This window comes from Chlamydotis macqueenii, chromosome 13, assembly GCF_036417535.1.
Source record: "Chlamydotis macqueenii isolate bChlMac1 chromosome 13, bChlMac1.mat, whole genome shotgun sequence".
In the NCBI taxonomy this organism is placed as follows: Eukaryota; Metazoa; Chordata; class Aves; order Otidiformes; family Otididae; genus Chlamydotis; species Chlamydotis macqueenii.
Window position 1 is genome coordinate 9,842,108 of NC_141568.1, and position 12,900 is coordinate 9,855,007.

Below are 12,900 nucleotides of genomic sequence, written 5' to 3' on the forward strand. Positions count from 1 at the left end.
TGATGCAAGCATCTACGTCCTGCAGGTCTCTGAGCCAACTCCTACACTTCAGCTGAGCAGAAGTTATTTGATAATCGCGCTGCTTTGCCACCACACCTCAGCTTTCAAGATGCACCATTAACCACGTCAGTGTGGAGTCTCTCCAACTGTGTTACACAGCCTGCGCGGCCCTGGAGTTCAGAACAGAGAAACACCTCCATAGCTACTTGCACTGCCGATTCAAGGTGTCAATCTCTCCTTCTCTACAAAGAGCAGAAGCCATCTTTCCTTCTGCAGTGCGGATTATTAATGTTCACATATCAATTAGAAAGCACTGGATTATCAAGCATCAAAGTTCAGATTTCTCCCCTTCTCAAATCGCATCTCAAATTCGTGATCAGATTGTGCTTACCTTTTATTCTTCCTATATACCTGCTGAAGATGTTTGGCTCCAGAGCTTTCAGCGTAAGACCTGTTCTTTATGCTCTGATTTTCATGTACAAAGCTGTTCAGTATCTCATCTGAGTAGGAGAGAGGATATTATCTTCTATACTATTTGAATGGATATTAAGTTTGGGGTTTGGTTTTGTTTTTAATTATACCCTAAAAAAAAAACATTATTCTTACTTATTTCTGGGTTTGGGTTGTTTTTTTTTCCTCACAAAAGAAAACAAGTAGGAATGTTTACAAAGTTGTCATGAGACTAGAAAATAAGATACAGAACTGGGACTAAGGAAGGCAGGGAGAGGGAAAGGGTTGCATTAATAAAACCACGTATTACGTTAGTATTTGCTGTTCCTGCACATCCCCAAAATAGCACAAAAAAGACAAATATCATATTTGTTTAGGGCCTTTAAAGTTCATGGAAAACTAGTGGTTAATTCACTCGTAACAGTCCACATGCCGCCTGTAGCGGATCAATTCTCCTGCTGTGTTCCACAGCATTTTAAGTTAGGAAGGGGCAATCATCATATGGTACAAAATAATTCACGGGGTGGGGGGGGGGGGGAAGGTAGAGTAAGACTATCTTAGGGATAGTCTTTTCACCAGTTTTTCCTTCTTTCTAGAATCAACAATGAAATTCAACCAGATAAAAGTCATAGATCACATCATGAGAGGCACAGTGAAAAACATGTGACAAAGCCTATGAAGAAGCACCGCACGTTACTGATTTTATTTAAATTCACATGAGACACGTTATAAGCAAAAGATTAGAAGCTGCTTCCAAGGCACAGTTCACTGCTAACGCCACGCTTCTACATACGAAGCCCGTGATGAATAGCACAGACTGAAATATAGGCATCAAATCTCTGGAGTCAGTATCTTGTCTCTCAAAAAAGGCAGAGGTAGATGAATCCTCTCAACCTCTAAGCATGTGGCTCCTATCAGAAAGCTTACACAGAAACACATGCAATGCACCAGCTAGCTTCCAAAGTCCATGGGGAAGGAATAAAATTTCCCCCAGCACATCCAGCTGAAACATCATAAGCTGTCACAAAAGGGAAGAGGACCATACTTAAGCAAAAGGACACTGGACATGGTATTCTTATCTTCCTTATACTGAAGCAGATACTATACAGATCAATGACGAAGGCTTAACAAAAATTAACTATTAGAACATAAGATAGATGAGGCATGAATATATGAAATGGAAAGAACAAAGGGAGAGTAAGAAGGAATCAACTTGACTAAGAAGTAGTGAAACTGTGAAATCAGTTCTTAATTATGGTTTTAGAAATTCCTGTTGTAGACAGTTCACACATCATTACAGGAGCGTATGATAAACTCTAAGGCTGACAACTGAGCATAACAGCATTAAGAGGAAAACATATTCTTACAACACTGTACAACCATTACTATGCTGTTGCTCCAACCATTATTGTTTAATCTTTTCACGTCTCTGCATAGGTTGCAAAATTTACTGTCATTTCTACATACAGAAACACATGGAGATTGCATACCTGAGCACTTAGTTTGATGGAAGAGGACTAATCAGAAGCATTACAGCTTTGAGCATCCCATTCCTACAAGATTCATTCGAGTAGCTTTAATTCCGTTTTCTTTACAGTGGGTTTTGAGTCCCTTTACAGAGCTAAACAGCACTCTCTTAAGGACTAAAAGAAATTATCCCTATATGCTCAGCAATACAAGCAAGACTAACTGGCTGGGAGAACCAACTTAATGTCACACTTCTACGCAAGTTTAAAGAAAAAAAAAATTAAACTTTCTCCCATATTTTCTTCCTCCAGAGCTGGTTTTTCGGTTTTGTTTTGGGGTTTTGTTTGTTTGTTTGTTTATGATGACTGCAGTTTGGATAATAGTCTTAAAATATTACCACCTCTTAAATACAGCATGTAAAATTAAGTCGAGGGGAATCAATTGTGTATCATACGCTCTTAATGTCTCAAATTTAGTTGTCTCTCACGGCTACTTTATTTCGCTTCTATATAATGCAATCAGTAAATAATGTCTCTATAGAGTAATAAATGCTTAACTTAGATTTTTAGAAAGTATATACTGTACAATACTAAAATCATCTTTGGTCCTCAAAATAAGGAAATTACAAATTTACATTTGTTTTTGTTTTACAAAGTGTATCAGATAGCATTTTTTAAATTAATATTCTCTTTGAATTCTACCCTGAAAGCTGTGCTAAGCTCAAGTCATGATGTAAGTAATAAATAATGCCATGCTGTTCTCAGCTCAAGAAAACTTATTTCACATGTAAAAGCACTCAAGGTCACTCAGGAATACTATACTACATGATAAAGTATTACACTGCATTAGAAATACAACTGCATGGCTCTGGATTTGTCATTCCAGATAAAAGGTAACAAATGCTTTTCATGACCTCGCTCCAGAAAAGGCTTGCTGAAGTTTTTTTTTTTTTTTCTAGGTAAGGAGAGGTGTAAGGATTTGAAAGATACCAAATTCATACATGTACAGATGCACAAAACCTCCCACAACTCTGAAAAAAACCAGAATCAGCACAGGGAGTACAGGAGAGGAACGGGCTGTTCTCTTACGTACACACCATTTCAGTCCTTGCCAGTAACCAGCAAACAGGATACACTCCTAATGAAAAGCCTTTGCTATGCATCACCTGATTTCTGTTTCTTTATTTCAGATAAGGGTTCTAAGTCTAAAAGCATGAATCTGCTGGAGGACAATATTCTGTATTTGAGTCGGGCTATAACAACTGTACTGGCAGTAATAAACTTTCTTATTTCATACCACACTGAACATGGAACTCATTTACTTTTCATGAAATGCACAGTAATCCTGGTGGGACACCACCTCAATAAAATCCCTGTGTTCTAAACCCAGCACTAGAGGTTGGCTTCTATGGTTTCATCCTTTTTTAATCCCTTTGGCATTCACTTACAATGAAGCACAATAAAATGTTACTATAGTAACTGGTAAACCATTACTCTTTAAGAAAATGCAAGTTTTCTTTATTCCAATCAGTAACTTTTTCCGAATTTTAACCTCCATCTTAGCCACTAAGGTGAAACGCACTGTAGACATTATTAAACAAAATGAAAAGACATCAGTTTTGTCACTGGTTTTACACACATCAAAATAATTCTCTGTTGCTTGATTCAAACATTGCAGCATTACGTTCACACCTGTCACCATCCCAGTCCCCTCCAGTATGAAAAAAGCCCAGGCACTCCTACTGATCTAGTTCTTGCTTACCCTCGGCTTCTCAGAAAGGTTGACACTTAAAAAAAAAAAAAAAAAGCCATGACAAGAATAGAAATCTATTGGATGACCTCCTCTTATTTCTCTCCTGGGCCTCTCAACACCCTTTTCTCCACTTCTCCACCCTGCCTCCAAATCGTATTTCCATTTCCCATTTTGGAATTAAAAACAGAATGTACCCCAACATTAGCAGAAAATCACATACTTGCACTCGATGCATTATGGTGACCATTCAGTAAACCTGCTAACTTTGCACAAGTTCAGACCTGGCCAAGGTCAAACATGAACCGAATATGGCAATTTTGGAGTAACCCATAGGGTAACTACCCCAACACTGCATCCATCAAGCAAAACACGTGAAATGGTTGTCCAGTTCAGCTACAGAAGTGCAGCAACAGTGAAACCACAAGACATCTTGAGGTGAGAATTGAGTTGCAGTGCCGATGCTGCATGAGGATGGATACAGAGAGTTTGCTGGATACGATGCATGGCTAAGTTATTGCTATTTGCATCTCACTTCCTTTTTGCATGTATTAAATTTACTTTTGGTGAATTTCTGTCCTCTATTAAGCAACTCACGTAGTGCTGGTCTTAGTGTTTACGACAGATGAAGAAACAGTGGCAGAACACGTATATTCAGAGCTTGCACTTGGGAGAGGGAAGGAAACTACTGTGCAGTTAATCCAAGACAAAAACATACTTCAAAACATATATATAATATATATTATATAAGTTATATAATATATGCATATATATGCGGACATCTTAAACAGATCTTGCTTTTGAATGACCAACGTTTAACTGCCTTCATGACAACAGCTTCTGACTCAATGCATCTCTGCACATATGCAGGGCTGGGCATTCTTTGCCACCATGGGATCTTCCTTTTCTTCCTTAAACAAAGAAAACACCCTTTATTCCACGAGGGAGTTCAGCACTTCTTTTCCCTTTGCAGTCCCATTTGAATGTCGCTTTCATGCATCCAGACGCTGAATCTCAGGGCGATGATCTACTTCTCTGGATTCTGTCCGAGCACGTATGTAATCACTGGTCTGCCGACTGTTTTGTTGTCTGCTGTTCATTCGCCACTTTTTAATAGCTAAATATGTGTTCACAGCATACACTGCCATTGCCAAGAAACCAAATATCTACAAGAAGTAGAAAGAATTGTCAAAGAGAATTTTTGAAAACAAGAACAATAGTAGTTTCACAACAAATTCCTCAGAAGCTTAGTTTTTTATTTTGTTTGCACTAGCAAATCATCATGGCCTGTATAATTGACGGTTGTTTTCTTCAGTGAACTAGGGAATCTGCAAAAGCCATGAAGATCAATGATCCCAGAACACAAAGTTCTCTGTCTACAAACACGACAATTAAATCCTGCAATGCAACTTCAATGGAAGAACCTCTCGTAAAGGAGAATACAGCTCTTCATCCAACAGTTCATTCCTCAGGGTGCACATCACAGTGAATGGATGACAGGAGAACAAATGACCAGGCCAGACCATCAGCCTGGAGAAGGAGCCAATTTGCCATTCTTTCCATGCGCTTTGCAGAATTTTGTGTGATTTTCAGCGTCCAAGTAGGGGGGCGGGGGAAGTTGCCAACTCAAGTACAAAATTCATTTGCTTGATCTTACCGTTCTAGATTTAAAATCTTGAAGTAAATTACTACTATACTCACTGCACAGAACAAAAATTATCTGTAGTGAGCAAGAATAATTCAGAGAATTATGTGTAAGTAAGCTCCAATTTCTTGTGAATTTTTGGCTCTGTCTTTTCCATAGGCTTGCAATATAGAGCAGTATCATTTAAGCTAGTTATAGATAAAGAAGCAAGGCAAGTTCAATTAAAATGTTGTCTGCAACTCATGTTTCTGTTTGTTCTTGCCTCAAGCCTTCAGAGAAATTCAAAGGATGTCAATACTTTTAAAAAACCAGAATTGGCTTACAGCTAACTGTAAAATTAGGAGTACATTGTGATGGCAAAGGCAACAGGAGTATTCAATGAACATGAGGGAAAAATTACTCTTAATTTTAATAGAAGATAATAGTCTTATATAAAAAAAAAGTTCAAGTTCTTACCACAGCAGCAATTTCTGCTCCAGTTTTATGGTTTAAAGCAGCAAGTACTACAGAGGCAATGAAAAAGAAGAAAGTGCTGAGTCCAGTGTTGACCAGATCCTAAAAAAATAAATTCATTAGCATTACTAAACAATTATTCTTTTCTTGCATTTATTAGAGGTGATGAAACAGAAGAAGGTTAGAACAAGAACTACAGCAATACGTTCCCACTTCCTATGCAGTTTATCAATTATACAAAAGAAGACAAAAAGATTATTACACAGGAAACGTAGCACGTGTGCGCATTAGTCTGTGAACCGAAGCCAAATAGCATGTACACGTAAAGCACCAGTGCAGGCTCTGGATGCATTCCCTCAATTTCTACTGGCTTTATTAGAAAAGTACTGTCAGCATAAACACGAAGTAAAGCTGTTGTACCTCAGCTGACACTGAAGTAACCTGAATATCAAACTTCAGCTCTCCAGGAACCCCTTGTTCTTTGCTGACATCACAACCATGCACTGCCCAGATAACAGTCATCAGTTTTTCTACCAATTCTTTGAGGTCTTCGTTATATAAAATGGCATGTCCTATGCTACTTCTATGAACAACAGCTACCCATATTGTGAGAATACAGAGATATTTACATATTTATTGCATAAAATTGATGTTTCAAGGAGACATTTTAGAACATAAGCACAGCAACACCCCCAGGCGCACCTATGTTCAGGGACAACTCCTGCTTTACTTCAAGCACAGAAAAATGACAAGCAACATGCCATTTGGTTATACACATGCTATATACGTCACTTCGTGTTCAGATGATTATGCTGCTGTGCCTTACATAAAGCAAGGTCATTAACATATAACTGCAGCATAAGAAAGAATTCCGCACGGCAGCTATTAGCACAAGAAAAATTACATCAATACAAGACTATCTGATCAGACTCAAGGAAAAAAATTCAAGAGTTTGGACTTGAAAATAACAGAAGAAATCAAGTGCTAGATTCATCAGGGACTAGCTGCTCAGCATGTTACTCAGGGCATCTTTTACAGATACGTATGTACACTGCATTATATGTACACTACAGTGATGTCGGAAATAACAGACTCATGACAACCGAATGAACAGCAGTCAGGGAGCAAGGAGCGGTGTAGAGGAATCGAGGAATGGCAGTTCAGCAAAATATCCTGAAGGAACATGAAATTAGTGAGAGGTGAGTACTATCATAGCCAAAAGGGATGGAAAGAAAACCTGTACACAAGCATGCTGTGCAACTTACAGTTTTGAGTTTAAAAAAAAAAAAAAAAAAAAAAAAAAAAAAAACCCAGCAAACACACTCAACGTACCAACACCTGCCATTTAAAAAATCCCGTTACCACTCTTTAACTAGAATTCAAGGACAAATTTGTTCTACTTGACTCATATGCAAGCCAGGCTTACTTCCTGTTCCTGCTCCTCCACTTACTACAATTTTTTTTTAAGTTTTATTTTTCCCAAAAGTGCATCTTGTGAAGTGCTGTAAGTAGTTAGGCTTAGAAAACTGAAGATACAAATCTAAAACTTATTCCCTGGGTATGAAACCCATGACCACGTTCCAGCTACATAGCACAAAGATTTTGAAACGTTTGTGGTCATCTAGCCACCCCCAAAACATCTGTTTTTCTAGCCACAACGGGAGAATGCTTTAGAAAGTAATTGTAAAAGCTGAGGTTCTGGTGCTGTGTTATTTGCAGGGAAAGCTAGCTATTTTGAGGGTACTGACTCAGCAACAGCTGGCTATCAAAACAAAGCGTACCTGGGGATAAACTGCATGATGTATCCGTCTGGCCTGATCCTCATCTGAAAGGGGGACTTGCCCAGGAAATCCGCGAGGCTTCCATTGCTCATTACTACATTTTGGTTTCATAAGCCAAGCAAGACCCAAACTGCCTTACCAAATAGTAAGGAAACAAAAGCAAATTGTGGGTCTCAAACTCCTCCCCTCTTTTCACCTGCCAGTGTATAATTAGAGAGATAATTTTTATCTCTGTCAAGCTTACTGAGACAGATGTCATCTGGTACTTACGGTATCAAACAAAATTGGAATTTTAATAAATAGCCCTTGCAGTTTTAATTATATAACCTCTTGCTTTGCAGAAATAAAGTTCAGAAGTAGAGATATTAGAAAATAAATGACATTTCACAATTTCTCCAAGTATCCTCCTCTTCAGCTTTGAGTTTAAGAGGCTCTAACTGTGCTTCTGAGGTTGCCTCCAAGAGCTGTGGTTCTCAACTGCACAAACCTCTTCTCACTAGCAGGGAAGTCTCACTGTATATGACAACATAAACCAGACTCAACAGCATTCAACATTTTCATCAAGTCTCTAGAGTACACATACATATGTCACCAAGAATGCTGAAACTAAAAATGGAGGAGAGGGCAGCTATGCTCTTAAATAATTTAAAATTAAAAAAAAAAAAAATTAAAGAACTAGTTCAACCCAAGTTCAAGTTGTGTATTTTACTTCCAGAGTACATTTGCCACCTACAGGCAGGACCTACAGAATGGAGACAAAATCCTAGAAGAAATAGCTCAGAAGAACTCAGCAATTACAGCAGGTAAGCATCTCAAGATATGATGCCATGACCAAAAAAAAAAAAAAAGGGAGAAAAAGCACTTATACATTCCTTTGGACATAGGGACACGACAGGTGTAAGGTAGTAATCTTACCTTTACAAGGAACACTGGAATGCTGCATCCTGTTCCGGTATCCATATTTTTTAAAGTGTGTTGAAAAATTGGACAGGGTACAGAGAAGAGCCACAGAAGTTATTTGAAAGGAGGAGAAAATTTCCTACAGTATGAACCAAAGAACCTAAACTGCTTTAAATATTAAAAAGATTGAGCTGTGTACATGAACACTCCAGTGTTCAAATAATCAAAAAATACTAGCTCTTTTAGAAAGCTCAACACAGAGAAGCACAACAAAATTAATAGTAAATAAAAGCTGCGAAGTTAAGACAAAAAAGTAAGTTTTAGTTGTAAGGGAGCTAACCATCAGAACAAACAACCAAAGACATGCTCAATATTCCACCTTTTCACTTCTTATAATCCAGATTATGTTTTTTCAGATACACATTTTTTACTTCCTTAGTAGCAAACTAAGGACTAAGTGCTAATCAGAATGCTCTATGATTTACGGGGTCAGATGTGCTTATTAATGCTGACATCTGACTTCTTGAATCTGTCAGCTTGATCATCTTGCCAAAGGAGATCAGTATAAGCCAGAGAGCCAAGACCTATCCACAACATGACAGACATTATCATCCATCTCCATGCTACAAATTGACTTGAAGGCTTCTTGTAAGAACTTCTGAGATACTGCAGAATATGAAACACTGCTGAAATTAGACTGCTGGTGCCTTTGTTATGATTCCCCAGGAAATCAAAGATATAAATACATTAGAAACTGTGTCATCATCACTGGCATTTTATTTAACTGTATTCTGTACAAAGAATACAAAATTTGTCCTTGCAAAGAATCCAATAATTCAAATGTAAAGAATTGATTCAGTCTTGAGGCTCTGATTTATTAGTTTCTGCAATTCCATTTTCCTTGTTTAGGTCAAAACTTTTTAATGCAGTTAATAACTGATTCATATTCATACAATAAGGCTGGTTTCTTAAAAAGCTAAAATTAACACAATATTTCCTATCCACAGATCAGATTGTTTGGAGGTTAAGGAGCAATGACACTTATCAATAACATTGTCAAGCAGATATGTAATTGTAACATCACAGATGCAAATATCGGTGGAGGTTTTTAATCCAAAATTTGGTACTTAGATCAGAAAGAAAAAAAAACAAACAACCCAACACAACTGTTTTGGACAAAGTCAGAGCAGAAACAAAAGGGAATGAACTACAGCAAGAATTCAAGAAGGAAAAGACACCCCCTAAAATAATGTAGCTTTTTTCCACGTAAGAGAAAATGAATAATCGTGACAATAAAAGGAATAAACTAATTGAAAAAAGATGAGCCGTTTCAAATCTGGGCATGATGTAGCTGAAGTTCTTGCTATTATATTTATAGACAAAGTAAAAACCACATCACACAGATAGAAGAATTTCTGCTGAAATTACAGCAACCTCATGAGACAGTATGCTGTGCCATAAAATACTGTACAAAGCCGCCATCCATAACAGAGAATAAAATCTATGAGCTGAATCAAATCCGCTCTAGACTGCTGCTGCTCCCTTTCTCCTTTTCAAAATGATTTAAAATGAAAGACTGACTTCTGGCCACTTGATAGTTATTTGCAAGTCATTTTGTCCAGTCACCAATGACCCTATTAATCCCATAAGGAGATTATCCAAGGCCGTATATTTGCTACTGCCATCACCAGCTATCTGTCCCACTCAGAAGAGGCATCTTAACCTGTGGATGAAGATGAATTTATGCCAAGACAACACTTTATACTAGAAAAGGAGGCGACTTTTGTTCTGCTGATTCTGCTGTAGAGGTGGAAACTCTACAAGAGTGGACAGCATCCTAGCGTCTTTTGTTTTTAAGGGTCTGGGCAGGTATGGTTCCCAGATTAATGAGTAAGGAGAAGCTGAATTGGTGCTATGAATGACATTCAGCCAAAATACAGGCTCTGTCTTTGCAGCCTGTATTTCACGCTGAAGTTAGAGACTGCGCTCCGTGACCAGGCACTAATTAAAAGGCAGACAGTACCATATTGCAACTGTAATTTGTATAAACAAAAACACGACATTTAAACTGGTGACTGCTTTTGTCATTCGCTTTCTGAAATCCAAGAGTTTACATTAGATGCAGTGTAAGATAGCTAAATGAATGTAACATGGAAAAGAAGCCTGCACATTTCAACAGCTTGACTTTGCCACAAAAGGTGACAGAAGTTAGCAGCCTGCTGCTGTCCAGGTTATTTTCCACAAAAGAGACCTCAAAGTAACATTTCCTTTTAGCTCTGTTTGTGTTTTGGTGGTTTGTTTTTCAGTTGGCAGGGGAAGGAAGAGGGAGTGTGGTTACTGTTTGGTTTTGGTTTTTTTTTAATTAAAAAAAAAAAAAATTAATTTTTCAGTACAATGTTCCTAATTTCCTCCAATCAGTACTTCACTTACAAGGTTTGGGAACTTCTTCCCCTTGTTTCCATATGAAGCTATCAAGTTTACAGTCAGTCCTCTAAACCAAGCACCTCTCATCAAACTCCCATATTTTTACATTGTTTGAGTATTTTCCACCACAATCAAAAATGGAAACATGGTTTCTCAAGCAAAAGTCAGTCCTAGGTAGAAAGAACCAAATTAACTGTGTAAGCATCAATTCCCATCTCTCTTTTTCTCATTTATTTAGACTTACATAGGTACAGGAGCCTTTGTTCAAGCACTAGATTCTACTCCAAGATTCACACAAGCAGAGGGCTGCCCAGGCAGCACAGCTTCCCCTGATAAAACACTCTGGGACCAACGGTTTAAAAAAATACGTTAGTGACCCAGAGGGCTGGATTTACGCTGTGCAGAGACATCTTAGTGCCCATCGCACAGTGTGGGGCTGCGCTGCCTGGCCCCCACACAGGGCTGAAGGTCCTCGTGGGTCCCACGTCACACATGGCAGCTCCCAAAGGTCTCTAGCATTCATCTGCAGCTGCTCCTGCTCAGGTGCTTTGATCCAGTCCCAGGTGTCTAGCACTTGGTGGAAATCAGTTCTATTTCCAGCATCTTAAGCAAAGTATGTAAAAAAAACCTCTGAATTAACAAAAAATGACTTTCAAAAACCTTAGACAGCACTCCAAAAAGTCAAGGACAAGCTATGATTATGAAGAAACTGAAGAAGTGGCCTCAAAACAAAAGATTCGTATGACTTTATTCTTATTTCTAACTATTGAGTTGGAATACAAGCTCTGTTAGATGCAGTAACTCTGTTGTAAGTGACAAAGCACATTCTTGAATGAATGCTTTAACAATCCTCAGTTCATTTTGGTTTCTCAAAGATCACTTGCCTATTGCCCTCCCAGTTCTTTCTTAGCTGCTCTTCACTGCTTTCCCTGCACGTTTATCCAATAAGCAATCCTGCACACAGACAGGACCAGCAGTTATTTTCACAAAGCAACAGACTTTACTGGCAATAACCACCAAATCATGTAATATTTCTCATATTTAAAACTTGTGTTTGTATTTCTTACAGGATGATGCATCATTTCTACCATGCTGCATCAAATGAGAACTGTCCATGAAGAGCACTAATCCAGGGGAAATTAACTCTGACAATTTTTAAAAATTAAAAAAAAAAAAAAGAAAAGTTCATTCTTATCCTTAATAGGTATTACTGTTTTGACAGCAGTAAACATAAAAGTGAAGGATCACTGACAATTTCTCATTCAACAGCTAAGCAAACCAAGGAAAACCAAGATTTTTTCCAAAACAGAACCGGGGGGGGAATATAAAATAAAATAAAAGATTGCCCTGTGATGGCCTTTGAACTACAGCTTTGTAATTACACTCAGAGTCAAGGCTGGCATAAGACAGTTTGTTGTTCTGGCACCACATCAAATTTTCTGCCAACTACTACAGTGTCAGTTGCTTGCACACAAGGTTTTATTGCTGCAACAACTGAAAAAACCCCAACCCCGCAAAGATGAAGTAAGCTTTCAGGCAGCACAAAAATACCACCGCTGATCTGCGTCTCCACAGAAACACACCTGACTCCCCATGTTTCTTCCCTGTGGCAGTGCTTCCCTGGGACTGAGTCCAGGCTAATAAGCCAGCAGAACTCTAATTAGTTTGTGCTGTGCTCAGTTCTGTGCCACATCTTTGAGGCTGCTCTAGGCTGAAAAACTCTGTATTTAGAACTGCACACACACACACAAAATACATTACCAGAGCTCCAGTGGATGTTGAAAAAAATTTTTTTTTTTTTTTTTAAATCGATGGTCAAAATCTATTGGAATTTTCTTCTACACAGAGATATAAATAGTCCATTCTACTGGCTGATTATGCAACGATTTACATCTGTAAGGACTTGGACTTCTCTCTTCATACAAACTCTCATCCAAGACATACTCTAAAATTTCAGTATTCCCAGCTATTTGTCATTACTTTTTTCCCTCCCCAAGTAATCTCAGTCCACAGCCCTGAAAAAAAGATACT

At 38.2% G+C, this 12,900-nt stretch overlaps 1 protein-coding gene across 1 annotated transcript in view; it reads right to left on the bottom strand.

The window, feature by feature from the left end:
- Nucleotides 1–623: 623 nt before the first annotated feature.
- CMTM4 (CKLF like MARVEL transmembrane domain containing 4) overlaps nt 624–12,900 on the bottom strand; it is a 35,112-nt gene continuing 22,835 nt past the window's right edge. Inside the window, exons 3-4 of the mRNA XM_086758384.1 lie at nt 5,768–5,866; nt 624–4,832 (exon numbers count right to left, since the gene is read on the bottom strand). Coding sequence (XP_086614510.1) covers nt 4,659–4,832; nt 5,768–5,866 — 273 coding nt within the window. The 3' untranslated portion in view covers nt 624–4,658. The remainder of the gene's footprint in view (nt 4,833–5,767; nt 5,867–12,900) is intronic.